The sequence below is a fragment of the Mytilus californianus genome, unplaced genomic scaffold (genome assembly GCF_021869535.1).
Source record: "Mytilus californianus isolate M0D057914Y unplaced genomic scaffold, xbMytCali1.0.p SCAF_7, whole genome shotgun sequence".
NCBI lineage: Eukaryota > Metazoa > Mollusca > Bivalvia > Mytilida > Mytilidae > Mytilus > Mytilus californianus.
Window position 1 is genome coordinate 102,186,230 of NW_026262723.1, and position 20,152 is coordinate 102,206,381.

The following is a 20,152-nucleotide window of genomic DNA, read 5'->3' on the forward strand; positions in this document are numbered from 1 at the left end:
GTTCATTTATGATTTATGTTTCATTCAGATCTGGATACCACTGGCACTGCTACACAATACATGTATTTTCACAGTCCTAGTTTATTTATAATGGGATAGAGTAGGACTTTGAATTATGTTGATTATATTGTTGATATGAGTACTAAATGCTTAATTTTACATATCATGAGTTCAAATGGAGAGTTCCTAAACAAATCAGAATAATTAAAATATTGCTTTCATTAAATGTACTAGGAACTCATTATGTGTAACTTTGAGGATTTTGTTCATTGGGCACATATTTCGGCAAGTTGGACAGAGACTTACTCAGACAGGTTTTTAACATCAGGTCAAAAGATTTTTGCAAGGAGGTAACTGTTTTTCTGGATGTTTACTCAGGCGTTATATACTATTCATTATTACAAAACACACATCCACTGACCAAAGGAGAAATATGTACAGTATAAACAACAGACACTTTAATATTAAGTACAACATTACAACAAATTATGAATGGACCTTTAGTATATTTACAATCCAGAATCGGTACTCTAGTCAAACATGGAACAAATGAAAGTTTAAAATAATCAGGACCTTTTCTGAGGACTTTGTATAAAGAAGAATTTCAAAATTTTAAATACACTGATTTATTGAACATATTTTGGGGTGCTTTAGTTTCGGAGTCCGGTCCAATTACCTTTTTGTCCTTCTTGTATTCTTTCCTTTGAACTATGAGAGTTCCTGGTTTGCTTTTGATTGGTTTTTTTTCGTATTTGATAAATAATTTATATAATAATAAAAATTAGTTTTCAAGCATGAATAACTTAAACACAAAATATGATTTGACAAATTACAATAAATATGATAAATTATGAATCTGAAATCGAGTAAGGTTTGAATTATGGTGCAATTAAAAAAAAAGAGAGGGTTTTTATTGGATTTTTTTTTATTAATAATTAATATAATAATAGATAGCAGTTTAAGAATGACTATTTCAAAAATTATGATTGAAATACTTCTTCCATAAAAAGTTAGAAAATCATGAAGATTTGTTGAGAAATTATTTCAAATTATATGAAGTTTACTGCAATATTTTAGTTGTTATTTTTTTTTTAGTGCAGTCGTTTGAGGATATTTCTGAAAGAATTAATTATGAACTTTTATCCTATAAAATTCAGCCAAATTTAAATACCAATATACAAGAACACGAAGCCTCCTACATGGCTAATTCTTCTATTTGCATACAAAATAACAGTATTTTAGGAGATGACCCTTTTTTTCCTGAAATTTTCATCTTTGAAATCTGAATTATTAAGAAGTTCTGGGGTTTTGTTGTTGCTTTTTTAAAATAATTTATATTTTGTTTGACGGAAAAGTATCACACAGAAAAAGGAAAGCATTGTTTTTTAATCTAGTTAAATATTGTATCACTATTTTATAGTCCATGAGGACATTTTCTATACTTCAAATTTTCTCTTAATTCATATACATACAGGTGGAACATTTGTTGCATTTTGTTACTATAAACAATATTTTTTTAAGGTCATTTTCAGGTTCAGGATATCAAATTTTAATTGCATGATAAATATTCCATTAGCCTCTCTCTGTAATATAACTTGAATTTTAAACAGGTGAAATGTTTTGAAAATCTGATAAAATCTTTAATACATTAAGATATATATTATTAATTTGCATATTGCATCAGAAGCGCAGAAATGAAATGAAATGACTCGAAGAAAGTAATTTAGCCTTTAATTGGAAGTCACACAGCAGTATGATACACCTGAACGATTTTGCTTAGTCATTCCATTATGTTAATATCCCTGTGGATTTCTCTTTTGTAATTATTATTTTGATATAGCATATTAAAACATTCAAAGGTCTTTCGTGTTTCATTTCTTTTCTAAAACCCTTAAACAAATAAACCAATAAAGCTTTTCAGGATAAACTAAAATGACTGTAAAATGTGTGAAATACTAATTACTTGTAAATATTTGTTTACAGACTTAAGTTCACTATTTAGCACTTATATTTGAATATAGTGTGTAATGAGAATCAGTGAATGCTAATGCAGTTAAAAAATCCGGATAAACAACTAGTTATACACAAAAATGAAAACCAACTTTTTGCCCCTGAACTGAACAAATCTATTAGAGGGACTGATTACAAAGATATAAGGACTTTAGTGATAGGGAACATTGTCATAGTACAAAAAGGGGATGTCTTATGCAGCTGGTCTTACTAAAATCAACCTTTTCTGTTGGGTCATGATATAACCAGAGGTAATAGGGTAAATTTGTCTTATTCTGGTTGGTGGTAGCTAGTGATAATGATTTTACCAGTAGTAGTTGAACTGAAATTACCTTCTGGTGGGCGGCCTCAGATGATGATACTTTTGGTAAAATTGTTTTTTAGTGGTGGTGGCCTCAGGTGATGATTGTTTGGGTAAAATTTCCTTTTGTAGTGGGTGGCACTGAAAATGATAATGCTATTGGAGGTGATATAGGACAAATTGTTCTTTTGTGCTCGGTGGCCTCTGATGATGTTGATTTTATTAGATATGATTGATAGAAAAATTTCCTTTCCTTGTGGAGTGGCCTCTGGTAGTAATGATCTTATTAGATGTGATGAGGAAAAATTGTGTGTTCTCTTGGGATATTGTTACAAGAGATTATCAGGGTAAAACTGTCTTTCTCTGGTGAGTGGGTTTATATGGTTGTTTTGGTTAGTGGACCCTAATGAGTATCTTATTAGAGGTGAAGGAGATAAATAGTTGTTTTGGTTAGTGGACCCTAATGAGTATCTTATTAGAGGTGAAGGAGATAAATAGTTGTTTTGGTTAGTGGACCCTAATGAGTATCTTATTAGAGGTGAAGGAGATAAATTGTTGTTTTGGTTAGTCGACCCTAATGAGCATCTTATAAGAGGTGAAGGAGATAAATTGTTGTTTTGGTTAGTGGACCCTAATGAGTTTCTTATTAGAGGTGAAGGAGATAAATTGTTGTTTTGGTTAGTGGACCCTAATGAGTATCGTATAAGAGGTGAAGGAGATAAATTGTTGTTTTGGTTAGTGGACCCTAATGAGTTTCTTATTAGAGGTGAAGGAGATAAATTGTTGTATTGGTTAGGGGACCCTAATGAGTATCTTATTAGAGGTGAAGGAGATAAATAGTTGTTTTGGTTAGTGGACCCTAATGAGTATCTTATTAGAGGTGAAGGAGATGAATTGTTGTTTTGGTTAGTGGACCCTAATGAGTATCTTATTAGAGGTGAAGGAGATAAATTGTTGTTTTGGTTAGTCGACCCTAATGAGCATCTTATAAGAGGTGAAGGAGATAAATTGTTGTTTTGGTCAGTGGACCCTAATGAGTTTCTTATTAGAGGTGAAGGAGATAAATTGTTGTTTTGGTTAGTGGACCCTAATGAGTTTCTTATTAGAGGTGAAGGAGATAAATTGTTGTTTTGGTTAGTGGACCCTAATGAGCATCTTATAAGAGGTGAAGGAGATAAATTGTTGTTTTGGTTAGTGGACCCTAATGAGTTTCTTATTAGAGGTGAAGGAGATAAATTGTTGTTTTGGTTAGTGGACCCTAATGAGCATCTTATTAGAGATGAAGGAGATAAATTGTTCTTTTGGTTTGTGGACCCTAATTAGTATCTTATAAGAGGTGAAGGAGGTAAATTGTTGTTTTGGTTAGTGGACCTTAATGAGTTTCTTATAAGGGGTGAAGGAGATAAATTGTTGTTTTGGTTAGTGGAACTAATGAGTTTCTTATTAGAGGTGAAGGAGATAAATTGTTGTTTTGGTTAGTGGACCCTAAAGAGTTTCTTATTAGAGGTGAAGGAGATAAATTGTTGTTTTGGTTAGTGGACCATAAGGAGTATCTTATTAGAGGTGAAGGAGATAAATTGTTGTTTTGGTTAGTGGACCCTAATGAGTTTCTTATTAGAGGTGAAGGAGATAAATTGTTGTTTTTAGTTGATTACCACTGGTATTGATAATGTAACTAGTTAGAAGTTTGATTGCTTCTCTACAAATATTATATCATTTGTGAATTTAATTGAAATATTGTGATTGTAGGAGGAGAGAGTGGGACCAAATGGTGCTTTACAGGTTATTAAAATAGCTCATGCTAGAAATGGAGCTCTGCCACCATTAAATACTGAAGTAGAGCCTAGCAAGGGTCAGGTAAGTTTATTTATAAAACATCTTTTGACTATAAGTTACAGAAAATAAGTGGTAATTACTTAGTGTTGTTCTATATTAAGATAAGGAGCTATGGTATGATTGACATTGCCAATGAGACTATCCACCAAAAGATCAAGGGCATCAATATACAACTACAAGTTGCCTTACAGCCTTGAACCATGAGTAAAACCTAAACTGTATAATAAGCTATACAAAAGTCTTAGAAATGGTTAGCCAGCTTTTGATGAGGTTTACCCTGGTTTTTCTAGAAAATTTAATATATTAAATATTGTACTAGCAATGTGCATGTGTTGTAATTCCTTTTTTAATTTTAGGTTGAAATTTCCTCAATATCTAATTGAAGTAGGTAGAAACAATGACATTGGTCTTATTACAGGACTCTAAAATTATAATTGTTAATAATACAAACAGGAAATTAATAGGGTATATTACAGACCTTAATAGACTGAGGGTATATTACAAACCTTAATAGACTGCTAACTATATAAATCTAACTAATATCAGTTTATTGATCTAAAATAGTAAATTGCTTGAAAGTTAATCTTCAATAAGTAAGTGATATCACATTTATATTCTTTCTATGATATCAAAGCTTTTTTAAAGGAACTTTTTGTTTATCTTATTTTTAGTGAACTGTTTATATGACATATTTTTAAATAATTTCTTTTTCCCTTTATACCAGAAGAGAGGGAACAGTCGTGCCAGTAGTGCTGTGGTGAAAGACAGTCTGGCCTCACACAGAGAAAGATTAGGCATGATGACTGATGCTAGACCAAGTACCACACATGCAATGAGGGTAGGTAGAAGTGTGCACATCTCTCTCCCCCTCCCATCTTCACTACAATTCCTCTTCATACAGAGATTAATATGAGAGGACAATTGATTCTAGACAATGTATCAAGAATAATAGGAGTATACAGTAGTGGTGTGTTAAAAAAAAATGTCTTCTTTCCTCACTCATCTTCACAAAGGCGACATCAGATTCTAAATCAAGAACCATGCATGTAGTCATTATAAAATTCTCTAAAAAGTATTCTAGTTACTGCTGTTAATGATTGATATAACTGCAGAAAAAACACACGAAGGCGAAGGAGGAGTTGTTAGGAACTAAATCCCTCTCAAAACAAAAATCCTATTGAAGTTGAGAATTCAGATTGAAGTTTTACTATTAAAATCAGAATGTTATGACCCCAGGTAACCCCCCTCAAGACATCCTGGCTACAGGCCTGTGTCCTTCACATAACTAAAAAAAAATATCTGCATGTCTTTTCAGTAGCAATACATTGACAGCCATTCATACCAAATAGTGGATGACACCCCCATCCACCATTTCCATACAACACCTATGAATGTATTACAAGGAAACCTGTCTATAATGACATAGTGTATCTTATATTTTATTCATTCATCAAATATGTTATCTGGGTTTCCCATTGGCCAACATGGATCCTATTGGGGACAAGGTTATAAAGTTGAAGTTGCACATAGTACATCAAATCATAATATTTGTATGAAATTGTTTTGAAATGAAAAACTTTCCATTTAATAGATCAACCATTCTATATTTTCAGTCTGATACACCTCAAGGAAACTTCAATTCAAGAAGGGCATCAACACCATTTGGACCAGTTTTGAATGCTATACCGTCAAGAAGTGCTATTGGAGGTGAGATGTTTGTTAAATTCATAGCGAAATCCTATAATTTTGCCATCATCATGTCATGAAAAAAAGGGGGTGGAATTATTAGAAATACACAATTTGAACTTAAAAGTTTGTTTACTTATAAAGTGTTTTAAATATCATCAGAGATCCTACCACTGTATCTCAATTGATACAAAAGTGGTACACTTTACTCTTAAATGTTTAACATTTAAATTCAATTATCTTGAATAGAGACATATTATAGCTCACTCAATGCAATGGTAGAATCTATATTTATCTGGTCTTAAGAATGTCTGGAGCAATTGAAAGAGGCATACTGTGGATTCGTTTATTTTCAGGGATACCAATTTTCGTGTATAGTAGAAAAATAGTATTTTCAGGGATACTTTAATTTATGGTTTTGACAAATTTTGCATACATATTTAGTAAATGTGTACTTCATGGTATATTTAAATTTGTGGTTTACCTATAACCACAGAATCCACGAAAAATTGGTATCCAATGAAAATAAAAGTGAATCCACAGTATCTGTATTTAAGTGGATTAGGTATGTAGAGGTAAACAAAGTCTGAAAATAAGGAGATGTGGTATGACTTCCAATAAAACATCTATTCACCAGAGTCCAAAGAACAAGAATGAGAACAATTACAGGCATTGTACAGTGTAACAATGAACAAAACTTGTACTGTATAGTATTAAACTATAAAATGTCAGGCATGAAAAAAATCTGAACCAATTTAAAAGAGAAGTCCAAGAGCCATATTAATATTAAAACAAAAAATGAAAAACAATTATGTCAGACTTTAACCAAATACAACCACTGGATTACAGTCTATAAACTGTTTCTGAAGCAAGTAATCTGACTGGCTTTGTTTTTTTCAAGGGAAGTAAATTCAACAAATTTCAGGCAGCTGTAAAATAATTCCTTTATAGATATAGTTGCAAGAGTTATCCTGTGTTGCATAAAGTTTATTAGTAATAGACAGACTAACATGTATTTAATATTTGCCCAGGATAACCTTGAAATTTGATTGTAGGTGGAGGTATGGTCCTAGTAGGCAGTGGTTTACAGCCATCTAGTGAACATCCTTTACCATCAGAAATATTGGAAGATCAAGAAAGTATAGAAGATGTTCCATATAATAAATGGAGTAAGTTATCACAATAATATATATGTATAAAGTCAAGGTGAAGGTCATTGCTGCATAAAGTCAAGGGTGAAGGTCATTGCCAAACAAACAAAAAACTTCTATTAATAATCATTTAATTTTTAATTTTCACCAATTTCATTATTCAAAATGAATACATAAACAAACTATATAGATGTGAAAACTTTTTCAGAATATTTATTTTAAGTTTCTTCAGAAAGCCTGTTGTGAAATTCAAGCTTTTTGACATGATATTTCTTTAGTTGTGGACTCTTTCACTAATAATTAGAGAAGGGTAGATGTACTTTTTATTATTTCCATCACAATTAGACAAAAGAGACCCACATGTATGTAGTAGTTTATTGTTGTTTCAGTTAGTTCTGTTATGAATTTTAAACCTCTTGTTTTTTATCAGATTTATTTTCACATTATTTATTTCTATACGGTGATTCATAGAATAATTAAAATTTAAATGCTTAAGAGACAGTAATTATGTTTGTTATGTGCAGTATTTATGACTTTTAAATTACAGTGATTTTGAATAGGAATGATATGTCATGCATTTGAATGAATTTTTCCTATGACAATATTTTCTTCCTACAAATTTCAATGGATTTTTCTCTTTTGATCCAAAACAAGCAATTATTTGGTTTATGTGTAATCATGGATATACATCTATTGCCATTCATGAGGAACTAGTTTAATGGCTTGAATCAAGATCAAAAAATTTACTTGAGTTTTTGAAAAAAATATTGTTTTGACTAGACCAATTACATTGAAAAAAGTGAAATCAGATGAATTAGAAAACACTGGCAAGAACTGTATGCTTGAAAGTGTTTACAATGCAATTTTGTATAGAATTTACATATCTAAGAGACGTAATGTAAAATACTGATTTTCGAACTTATCTGCACTAAAGTTAAGTTGAGCGAGTTATAGATTATTAGAACTACATTTAATTGTGGAAACTGTCTGTCACATAAATAGAACAGTTTGTATTTTGAAAATGTTCCAGCACACATATAGAATCAATTGTTTTAGAAAATGTTCCATCATGCATACAGAATCATTTGAATTTAGAAAATGTTTCAGCACGCATATGGAATCATTTGTATTTAGAAAATGTTGCAGCACGCATATGGAATCATTTGTATTTAGAAAATGTTGCAGCACGCATATTGAATAATTTGTATTGAGTAAATGTTCCAGCATGCATATTGAATAATTTGTATTTAGAAAATGTTCCATCTTGGACATAAAATTATATTATTTTATCTTGGTTATCACAGGTCCACATCCTATTTTATCACCTAAATCACAAAAGTTTATGGACTCTTTGTAAAGGTAAACAGTACTACACATCCCTTCCTACGTGTGCTTTATTACATCATATTCAATATAAAATGTTTGTGTGTGTGAAAGTTGTGTCAAGCAAGTGTGGTACACATTGAATTTATTTTATGCACAAATAACGATCACATTTTGTGTGGATATTTTTTATTTGAGAATCTGTTCATTAAGTATAAATTATGTTTATTGATGAAACTTTGATTATCGTATACTTGTTGATTTTTTTGCTTATATTTCAGCTTCATAGATCTTCTTTTTCACTAATGTTCTGTTTGGTGAAACATTTAATTGTTAGTTATCACTATAATCAATAGAGAGAGAGAAAAAAACAATTGCATGTTGCTGTTTGAATTCCATTCTTCAAACTTACCAACAGGTTAAAAAATTTCAAAAGAATGGTTGTTATTAGAATAAAGCAGGTGCAATGTAATAAAATTATTCTTACCACCCAATTCGCCAAGGAAATTACCCATAATCCTTTAGATTCTGAAACGGCCTATTCCAATGTTTGACTCTTTGTTTCATCAGAAGTGTGGAAAAATCAAACATCTATAGTCATCAGCCACACTAGTATAAAAAGGTTGACTTTAATATGAAAATTTCTATCTTAATGATATTCAATAATATATTTGCTGTAAACTTTGTTTCATTGATTAATGAACTGTTGTGATATGCTCTGAAAATGAAGATGAAAATACATTTGTTAGATTAACCCGAATAATTCAGTCGTTATATTTCGCTGATCTACGATGGCTACATTAACGCCTGAAGGCTTTGTCAATAAAAAAATCGTCAAATAATCATTCGGAATTAGCTCGGGATTTACCTATCTCGATAACATTGAGCTATTTGCTGATTGGCTCTCTCTCTCAGAGAGCACCAATCAAAATCCTGGATTCGTGACGCGTTTTTATTGTATAAAGAATTCAGGCCCTCGCGAGTGGGAGAGTCGATCACAGGGAGGGACTGAATTATTCGGGTTATTGTTAGATAAGTGTAAAACTGGATATGTAAGGGAGATAACATTTGTCATAATTAATATCACCAGTAGCTATCATTGATTTTTCTAAAACACCAACTTCCATATCATTAATTTCTATAGAAAACCTAGCAATTATTTGACGACCCTTGAAATATTGTTTAGAACAAATAAATTTGTATCTTTAAAGGGCAAGTTCTCTTAGATGGGCATAGTGAGGGTAAATAGAGATTTGATTTTACAGGAAATGTGTACTCTATTAGATCAACATATAACTGATTTCAAATGGTTGCTATGTATTAAGATTAGTGAAAAGGAAACAGGGTAAACATCAATAAGACAGTAACCCGACAGTAAATCATAACAGAAATTGTATTGAGCTTACACTATTGTCTGCAAGGTTAAATATGGTCTCCATCATTAGTTTCATTAAGATCATATGTTTTCAGCATTTTTCTTTGTAAGTGACCAGTTGAATTATTTGTCCTGTCACGTCCAGTTTGACTAATTCTGAATATTTGTTTTTGTAGCACCTTCACCTCCCAGTCATCACAACCCATACTACAGAGGAAGGCTGAAGCATTATCCATTAGGTGTACGTCCATAGCACTTTCTTATTTATTCATTGTGCCAAACATGATACTGTTACTGGAATGTATATCTCAGGAGTATAACGTGTGGAGCATACACCTCAGGAGTATAACGTGTGGAGCATACACCTCAGGAGAACACTGTCAATGTTGTTTTATGTTACGTTATGAGTATCTCCTCGGAAATAGTTTTCTGATTATATTCATTCAAGGAGTTGAAAACTGCATATTAGTGTACACTAATCTCATCATAAGATTCTGGCATGAAAGAAAAATACCGGTGGTTGTTACTTTACAGGGCAAAAATCATTTTCTCCACATCCAGTAAACAGATTGTATATTGTTTGTTTGTTTTGCATTTAGATTCTGAAAATCTCATTTAAAGTGCTACTAGACAAGTGGCATATTAAACAAGACACAAGACTTCAGTAACAACAATTACATTAGTGCTGAATCAGAGACCCCTTCATAATTCAGTCATTCGACAGGGGAGATAATTCAGTTAGCTGAACAAAGGGAAGTAATGCAAGAACTAAAGGAAACAAATTCTTGAGGCATTAAGTGATTCCTGAGTGTTTACTGTTAAATCTGTGCACAAAAATAAATGGCAGCAAATGACAAAACTTACAAAAAATTGCCAAATTGACATTTTACACAGCAAGACTGAAAAATGACCAAAATGGCAAAAAGCTGTGATTTGTCTTTCTGTGATAATGTAAATATGTAAATAAATATCTATAGAGGCCAAGGCAGCTTATTTTCTGCCTGAGTTACCTCACATATGATGTTCTGTGAATGTTTACACAGAAGGCATTATTGAATTTCTTAATCATGTTTCTATAGACATGTCTTAAATAAGGTTACTGCGTTTTTAATTCCATATCCCTCTACATATCATGTTTAAGATTTACTCAGGAAACATGGTATATGTCTTTATTCTTAACAATAAATCATTTCATTTTGGTTATACACATGTACTTGTATTTATTTATGATATATTTATGAATATTCAAACAGCTATATGGCAAATAAGTTATTATGTTATGTTAGTTTTTAATGCTGTTTTATTTAATGATGCAAGTCAATTAAAATTAAATGGCTGTTCACTTGAACATAAAATGGCAAATATTTTTGGACCTCTGAGGTAAGACTGCATCTGTGTATTCAAGATTTTAGGATAAAGAATGCAGAATTGTTAAATATGATTTTTGATTCCATTGCAGTCAAGTTATGCAAGTCTACACATCTTCCAATTCTGTCATTACACTGACATGTAAGACACAGACTTTGATGGTATGCCAAAAAACAGTGTATTGGTTTTCAATTCTCAATTGATTCCCATTAGTATTTCATATGATCCAAACACACAATTTTTTCCAGAAAACTGGTCTTATATCGTTAGTTTTGGAGTAAGTAATTGTTATTTAACACTATTGCCAGGAAGCAGTTCTGAAGCATTCTATCTTCCCTTTCCTCCTTTTGTTACAGTGGTTAACCCTGTGAAAATCCATCCTCTTTATTTATGGATGTGATATCCACGTCAAATTTTCATGTTACACAGGCAAAATATTTGAATGAGGATGAGACAAAAGTTCCCATCCATTAAAATATTTTTATTTTTATAAAAAAAAATCCAAAATAATGAAATACTATTGTATCAATTCAATGTGATAGTGCTAGCTACATCTTTTTTTTTTAAGTCAAATTTCCTAATTTTATAGAAAGATTTTATGTTAGTATATGTTGAATTATTTAGAAGGCCTTGCCATTTTGTATGTTGTTATATAAAACCACTGCCAGTTGTCCTGTAGTTTATTATTGTTGATTGCACTTAACATGTTGTTGACTAAAATAGCCATGTGATATTTTGTTTTGATACCTAATTTATGTTTTTTGGTAATTCTGTTCAATGTTTCAATGTAAACATTTTATTTTAAAACATTCCTATGGGAATAATTGCTAATTTTTATTGGTATTATTACTTATAGATTATTTTTTTATTATTGTTCTTTAGAAACATTTATCAATCATCCCTCCATACAAGCTATCACTCCGTCCATATTTCATAAATATCAAGTATTTAATACATGTATTTTACAATTGAATTTCCTAGACTGTCCATACGTTACAATGATATATATATTGTGATTCTCCTGAAATTTAAAAAAATAAATAAACCAACAATATATATGATTTTAATTTTGTTTTGTTATGAATAGTTCTATTTTATGAAACTAAGAGACATGAAGAAAATAAAAATTCAATGGTAATTTATAACTGATGTTTAGTACAAATCATTGTACATGTATTACATAAGTGGCATAACTAATTTTCATGGATTTGTCCAGGTTCATTAAAAACATGAAATTTAGTATACAGTAAAAAAATATAGGACATTGTCAGTTATATATATTTGTGCTGGATGTAACTTATAACCTACAACCAACATATTTTATACACATCATGCAAATTGATATCTACCAATAAAAATATTTAACAAGAAAACATTTTATATTCATGAGACTTTCATTTCTTAAAAGCTAGGGACAAATTCAGTCATGAACAGTCTACACATATTTTGATTAGTTGCAGGTTTTACAGCATGTGAAGCAAGCAATGTTACTATTATTGTTAATATCATTAACATATAAACCAACAGCTTTTTATGTAAAATCTTCACATCTTTTCAAAAATATTCCAAATTAATTGGGTTTTTTTCTGGTGTTGGACATTTGTTTTACAAGCTATGATCATTCATCTACAGACTTTTCGTAGCCTTTCAGAAAATAGGACTGTAAACCCAGAAAAATATACCGTATATTATTTCATTTTTGACTTTTTTCCCTGGTAAGAGTTTGTTATAAAGTACAACAAAAAACACATTTTGCACAGATAATTAAGCTGAGAAATGAAATCTTTATTTAGTTTTATGAAAAAGATACATGACATGAACATTTTCTTATATACAAGGAATTAGATAAGCCTTTATGTGAAAATATATAATTTAAATACAAAATTTTTGTTTGCTTATTTCCTTGAAGATCAATCATAGGTTCTTCTTTTTATTATATTTCATTAAAAAGTGCATTTATTTCAAATATTTTTGAGGTGACATTTAGTAATATTTATTGGTCCCATTTTTCACACACTGTAAACTTAAAAAGATGAATTTCAATTGAAGTTGTTAAAAAATGTCAAAAAGATTCTGTTTTATTCACTTGTAATCTTTTAATTAAAGACATTTTTAAAAAAAAAGTGTTAGTTGAAATTGGGACATTAATGTAACCAATGTTATTTTGCTGTGTACATATTATGCTGTAGCTATGTGCAATACGTGATCTGCTACACACGTTTAGCTGTAAATAAATGATAATACATATAGTGTGTTTATTTATTCTAGAAAAGGTAGAAAAGAGTGCAGGACAGCATGATTTCTGTATCTGGATATATAACTTTGAGCTTTCATTCAGTTTCTACAGCAGTATCAATTAGTTTTGTTTTTTGTTGTCCTTAATGCCTGTTTTATAGAGTTAAGTGCTTGTTCTGCACTGATTTATATGGTACCGTCTTCTGTGTGCCTTTTGTTATTCAATTGATCAAAATGAAAAAAGGAGGATTGAGTGCTTGAACAATAGTCTAACATGCCATATGTTAATGTGCTTGTAACAAGTAAGGAACCTTGTTGGTGATTTCAAATTTGAATATATATGTTGTTACAGATGACAAAATGGAGGTCAAGTTATATATTTACGATTTCTAATTTTACCATTCAGGAGTTATGGTTCTTATATGAAAAAAATGTTTAATTTGATTCAACAAAAATCCACAATCGCAGTTTATGAAATAGATCGAAATACAGACAATTTCAGATTGTAACTGGATTATTTTATGCTTAATTTGGTTGGAGGCATGCATGTATCACATTTGAAATCTTTTGAGACAATTTGACCAGAACTGACCCAGAACACTACTCAAAAAGACAATTAGGACCATTTAAGTTGACAACTCCAACAATCTATGAAGATAACTCATCCCATTCTTATGACCTAGTTAAATTTACTTGTTTCTTTGTGATTCCAGACACTTCACTCTTCCTAGAGGAATAAATAAAAGTATCTTATTTATAGAGGAGCAAAGTTGGCTAAGGGTCCAGTTGACGGGTTCCTTTATAATTTCACCAGAATAAAATGTCTTTAAATAACACTCTGAACATCTTCATCACTCCCATTGTTCCTTAATCATTTGTCTGAAAGTTTCATTGTCCTAACTGTGCGAACTATTGGAGTTATAGACAAGAGGCTGTCAGAGTGACAGCAAACCGGATTTTCCTGCAGAGGTCGAACCCTGAACAGTTGAGCAAGTATGGACACAACATTTAAGCTTAAAAAAGCTCTGAATTTGAATTGTGATTGAATATTTGACACAGTATAGGTTTGTGACACAAAATGAATGTGGTCAAAGAACTGAAAAATTTGAAATCGGAAATTTACCTATTAATATGGTCCAATATCCAAAATCTAATAACATTGTTATCATTAGCATATCAAAGAACCCCAAGAATTCAATTTTTGAATTGTTGATGAAATCAAACAAAAGTTTAATTTAGGACCCTTTGGACCTCTGGGGTATTATCAAATTAATAATGAAAATAAATACAGGTTTAGATTCAGCTTTTCAAAGAACCCTATATATATATTCAATTTATGTTGAAATCAAACACAGTAAAATTTTGGACCCCGATTTGGACCAACTTGAAAACTGGGCCCAAAATCAGAAATCTAAATATATGTTTATTAAAAGACAAACTAAGCTTATTTTTTTTTAAGGTAACACAATACCGAATGTCATATCTTCCGATTTCTAAGACTTTTGGCACACTTGTACTTTGATTCGAGTTACATCGGAATATGAAATAAAAAATGGGAGTCACCATTCTTGTTTTTTTGTAATTTTGATAAGTAAATGTCAAATTTGGCACCAAATTTACATAGATATATAGGGAAAATGCCTTTTTTTCCACTTACTTTTCTAGATTTTTCAATGGATGGGTATTTTCTCATATACGGAGAAAGACTAAAAACTAACATAATATCCAGGATTGTATACCAAATCCATACATGTTTAAAAAAACATATGTCAACATCCTTGTTTTTTACATAAATCGCTTCAAAGATGACCGATACGCTTAGAAATTGACAAAAATATGTGACGTTACAGAATACAGAATAACGTTATTTTTATTCAGAGGGATTGAAAAAAAAATGTAACGGGATCTGAATGGTGTTTGTTATTTTATTTTCATTCCCGCTGTCGGAAATTTCCTAATAATTCAATATAACATTTGACTGAGTTAATTTTATTTCGTCCTAACTTTGTGCACTTTTAGCTTTCAAAACTGAATCTTCAACTTAACCCTACCAAATTAGACAATGCTGATGACACCGATGCATCCATGCATGAATAAAATAAGGTGCTTCAAAAATTTGATTTGGTAAACAGTGATGTTGAAGTACAATTTGATTGATGGTTGCTTAACGTCCAGTGGCAAATTATTCATGGATTTTCAGGACGATACAATACAATTTGAAAAGTAATGCCTAAAAAACACATTTGATGCAGCCGTCAAAAAAGGTTACACATTCTGTTAGTTGTGAAAATTATAAAGAAAATCAACATCCTGATAAAATACGTATTCTATAAATATAGTATACTCTGTATGATGTAAACGTGTAGGTTGTGTGCATTGTTAGTTGGACAAACCTTGCAAACTGTATGCAAAATTTCACTTGAATAGACAAAAGTTCAACATTCTGTCATTTGTGGAAAATTATTAAAAAAAAAGTGATCCTGAGAATATATATGCACCCTCAATATAGGTAAAAAAAAGACTTGGTGCAATATATTATCAAAATGCCAAATTCAGCAACCTGTCATAAAAAAATAAAAATTTGACAAAATGCGCGTATTGTATATGTACTAACACCAAGTACATAATTTAAAAGTTAAAGCTTCAAAACTGTAATCCTAAAAAATCAGCCGTATAAACCCTATATACTAAGTAAGGGACGGACTGTCAAAGGACAATGGTAAAACAAAATGTTCCCAGCATTTTGTCAAGGGAGCAAAAGATATATTAGCATATATGATGATGTTCTATTTTATAAATTACTTGGTGACAAAATATCTTTTTGAATTAAAGAACCTTAGTGAGCGCGCTCACATACCCAACGTCCCCACATCGGAGAAATAAAATAAGTGTAAGAAAAAAAAATTGTATCAGAAAAATAATTGAATCATAATTTCCTGTCAATATGCACATCTACATAGTATGTCCTTATTATCTACACAGTTTCATGAAATTCTGTTGTGTGGTTTGAGAGGAGTTGCGATGACAAAAGGTTGCAGTAGTATATTGGGCAAATAAGTTCAAAGGGGCGTAACTCCTGGAAAAAAATTGAATCGTAATTTCCTGTCGATATGCACATCTACGTAGTATGTCCTTATTATCTGAAAAGGTTTCATGAAATTCTGTTGTGTGGTTTGAGAGGAGTTGCGATGACAAAAGGTTGCAGTAGTACATTAAAGTAAATAAGTTCAAAGGGGCGTAACTCCTAGAAAAGAAATTGAATCGTAATTTCCTGTTGATATGCACAACTACATAGTATGTCCTTATTATCTAAAAGGTTTCGTGAAATTCTGTTGTGTGGTTTGAGAGGAGTTGCGATGACAAGAAATAGGACTGACGGACGGACAGACGGACGGACGGACGGGTCAAAAACATTATACCCTCCGCAACTCGTTGCGTGGGGTATAATAAGCAGTTCATAGTGGAATGGTAATATGGAGATCTCAAATGTAGCAACTTAAGCAAGCTAACGTCTACGTCATTTGGTCTTTGTTGGAAAGTTGTCTAATTGGCAATCATACCACATCTCCTTATTTCTTAAGCGATTGAGTTTTCTCCTGAAATACAAGAATTTCTAAGACTAACAAATACGTACTAGGAGACTGAAATATATTGCTGTTATAGTTAAAATCTGACTTGTGAACATGTGATGTTATAATTTGATAGATTTGATACTTGCCATACTAAATATACTTATTAATTTTCCAATTCAAGGGACCAACAAATCTTTACTAAAACTACAAATTAGCAGTAAAAAAATACTCGTCCATCCTGCATTAGTCACGTGTTATATAGATGTCTTTGGTTTTGTGTGTCGTTAATTGGCCATTTGCTGTTTTATTGTATATCCCACATTTCCATTTATGCACACAAAGAAAAAACAACCTTTTAAATTTACTTAAACACTTGTATACTCCTTTTAAGACTGCGAAGTATCTGGGGCTTTTCCCGACGACTATGTGAGCAATATGCCCATCCCCAAAAAGGCACCTTTGCTAATCGTCTGTGAGTCATTCTGTCTCCCAACTATGTGAAAAGGTACGTTTTTTTATCCGCTGTACCTGTACATCATGTCCAACTCAAAACACCAAAAACACCCATCCCCCGAAGACAAAGTGCAAATTAAAATGAATCTAAAATAAAATCGATTTTAAGATCTCAATGGATTTTTGTCCCCCGCGCGACGCGTTGTGGTGGACATACAAATACCAAGCGTCCGTCCTTCCGTCCGTCCGTTTGTCTGTCTGGTCTTGTTAGCTCTCTGACGTGTACAATTCTTGCCTGATTTTTATAAAACTTGTATATTAGGTTTATATTAGCATTTTTGCTGACAAGTTTGAAAATCAATGCTGATCAATTATTTTTAAAAGAGTCATGCCCCTTGGATATATTAATTAGTATATGGAAAATTGCATTTTTAAGCACTCTCACGTGTACAATTTTTACCAGATCTTTAAATAATTTATATTAAAGGTTTATATCAGCATTGTCTTGGATAATTCGAAGGTCAGTGCTGATCAACTATTTTTAAAAGAGTTATGCCCTTGGAAATAATAATTATATCGAAAATTGCATTGCATTTGCTCTCAAATCTGCATTTCTCTATTAACAATATTTATAAAAAAAATCAAAGAACAAACAATTTTTTTAAAGTTATAATGGCCATTGACAGATACAATATGTACAACGCGGTAGGGGGGATTGGATTGGGGGGCATTGGAACTGTACTTGTAATCAGTTTGTTTTTGCCGTTTGAATAAAATAGGTTAATGAAAATATCTTCTTGTAGCTTGTTTGCGTTAGAAGTGCTTCTCTGGATTTACCTTCATCGAAGCACCAATCATTCATTCATTGTGGGGCCATAGGTTTTTAATTAATCGTTCGATTGTAAATTTCGAGAAAATAATTTATTTCAGAACTGAATTGAAAGAAAAAGATGTAACGGGATCTGAATGATTAAATTTTATTTCGACCTAACCGAGTGCACATTTAGTGTTGACATCCCATATGTTTAAGCCTTTGTTAACTTTCTCCTTATTCCGATGTAGCTGTCCTGTTTAGACTGTGCTTATAAGATTACAATGCTAGTAGTTTCTTTTAAACAAGCTTTCGAAACCATATCAGATTTCTTCTGTATAGTCCAATAAATTTCAAAGACTGTTTACACTTGAAACATAGGGAAAGTTGTTTGGCCAAATAGCCAATTTCAACTACTCTTCTTTTTTCATTCCATGCCAATAAACCAGTTTCTGTCTGAGTTTGTACGTCTGCTTGCATGGTGCTTTTTTTCGCTAAATTCTATCGGTATTCTTTTCCAAATAAATTTCCTTTTTCTATTTTGCTAGCGACGTTTTTCGGTGACCATTTAAAAACGAATGGGCTTCTTAGCGGAATTGCATTAATTGTGGTACAATTCCCCGTATTTTCATACATTATCATGCGTTTCTATAATTTGGATTTCTACTTTCAAAACAAAATTTCAACGGCGTGCATCCTTAATAAGAATGTATTGCAAAATTAAAAAAAAAAAAAACCCAACCCAAAATAAAAAGCTCAGTCTGTTATTCATAAGAATATATATAACAGGCTATTATTTGAACTTGGAATTATTTTTAATTATGGAATTTGCATAATTTCTTGTGCTTGAAATTTTTAATGAATTCCATGTTTATTCTGTATTATAATGTTTTGAGTGGCGCATAACACTTTCCATACAATGTATTTTGTATAGATAGTGTTGTGCGCGGCACAGTACATTCTATTGAAAATGTGCTATATTCTTTGTAATAAAAAGTGTTGTGCGCCGCACAGAACATTAAAATACAGAATAAACATAAAATTTATTAAAAATCTCAAGCACAAGAAATTATGTAAATTCCATAATTAAAAATAATTCCAAGTTCAAATAATAGCCTGCTATATAGATAAATAGTACAAATGCTTACTTATCAATAGAAACAGAACATTTAAAAAGTATATATTTAAATGTGAAGAATGAGAAGAAGAATGGGAGGAAGACGCCGAAGCAATGAATGTCAAATATATAACATATTGCATCAAATCCCTCGACATTCTGCATCAATGCAAAGTTACTATTAAAAATGTAAATAAAAAATAAAAGGTTAATTTATTATTTATATTTCACCTAAGTGTGGTTTTTTTTCTCATTTTTGTTCTTTTATTTGAATCGTAATTATGCAAAGTTTTTTGTTTTTGTGATTGAATATGATACGTATAGAAAGGGATGCTAAAATGAAGGTATTTTTATGTATAATCATATATATTTGCAAATTTGAAATAAAGAAACATTTATCGTTCAACTATTTTATACCAGACTGAGGCAAAAAAGTTATTATAAAACATCAGATTTTACGTTTGACGTCAATTTCAAAGATGTAGACAACAGCAGGAACAATAACTCGTGGCGTAACGTCATTCGGTATCGTGTAACCTTATAGGAGTTTGTTTCATCAAAAAAAATATATATATAGCATTCAGAAAATAACTTTATACAGAATAACAAACAAACCAACCACACAATTCTTCAAACAATTTACAAAAGAAAAGATGAAAAAAAATCCAAAATGTCATACAATATCTATTAAAAATCTATAAAACTTATCTGTAATTATCTTCAAATATATAATAATGAACAGTAAATTTCAAACTTTATTTATACTGTCCTACAGATCTTATCATCAACACTTAGGAAACAGAACATTTTCAAATAAATCTGTCACTATATAATTGTGTGATAAGATATTTACCAGATGTTTTGTTATCTATTAACAGGTGACAATTATTTAAAAACACTTAGTGTAATCAAAC

At 31.0% G+C, this 20,152-nt stretch overlaps 1 protein-coding gene and 1 long non-coding RNA gene across 2 annotated transcripts in view; both read left to right on the forward strand.

Moving 5' to 3' along the window:
* The window catches only part of LOC127709595 (protein FAM149B1-like), a 43,270-nt gene extending 29,971 nt beyond the window's left edge, over nucleotides 1-13,299 (forward strand). The window contains exons 12-17 of the mRNA XM_052215197.1: nucleotides 2,444-2,508; nucleotides 4,061-4,168; nucleotides 4,872-4,985; nucleotides 5,761-5,854; nucleotides 6,889-7,002; nucleotides 9,859-13,299. Of these exons, the coding sequence (XP_052071157.1) occupies nucleotides 2,444-2,508; nucleotides 4,061-4,168; nucleotides 4,872-4,985; nucleotides 5,761-5,854; nucleotides 6,889-7,002; nucleotides 9,859-9,935 (572 nt within the window). The 3' untranslated portion in view covers nucleotides 9,936-13,299. The remainder of the gene's footprint in view (nucleotides 1-2,443; nucleotides 2,509-4,060; nucleotides 4,169-4,871; nucleotides 4,986-5,760; nucleotides 5,855-6,888; nucleotides 7,003-9,858) is intronic.
* LOC127709329 (uncharacterized) lies at nucleotides 1,077-3,809 on the forward strand. The gene is made up of 4 exons (XR_007985600.1): nucleotides 1,077-2,849; nucleotides 2,907-3,248; nucleotides 3,363-3,647; nucleotides 3,761-3,809. It is a non-coding gene; the product is annotated as an uncharacterized LOC127709329 (long non-coding RNA).
* Nucleotides 13,300-20,152: the final 6,853 nt, after the last annotated feature.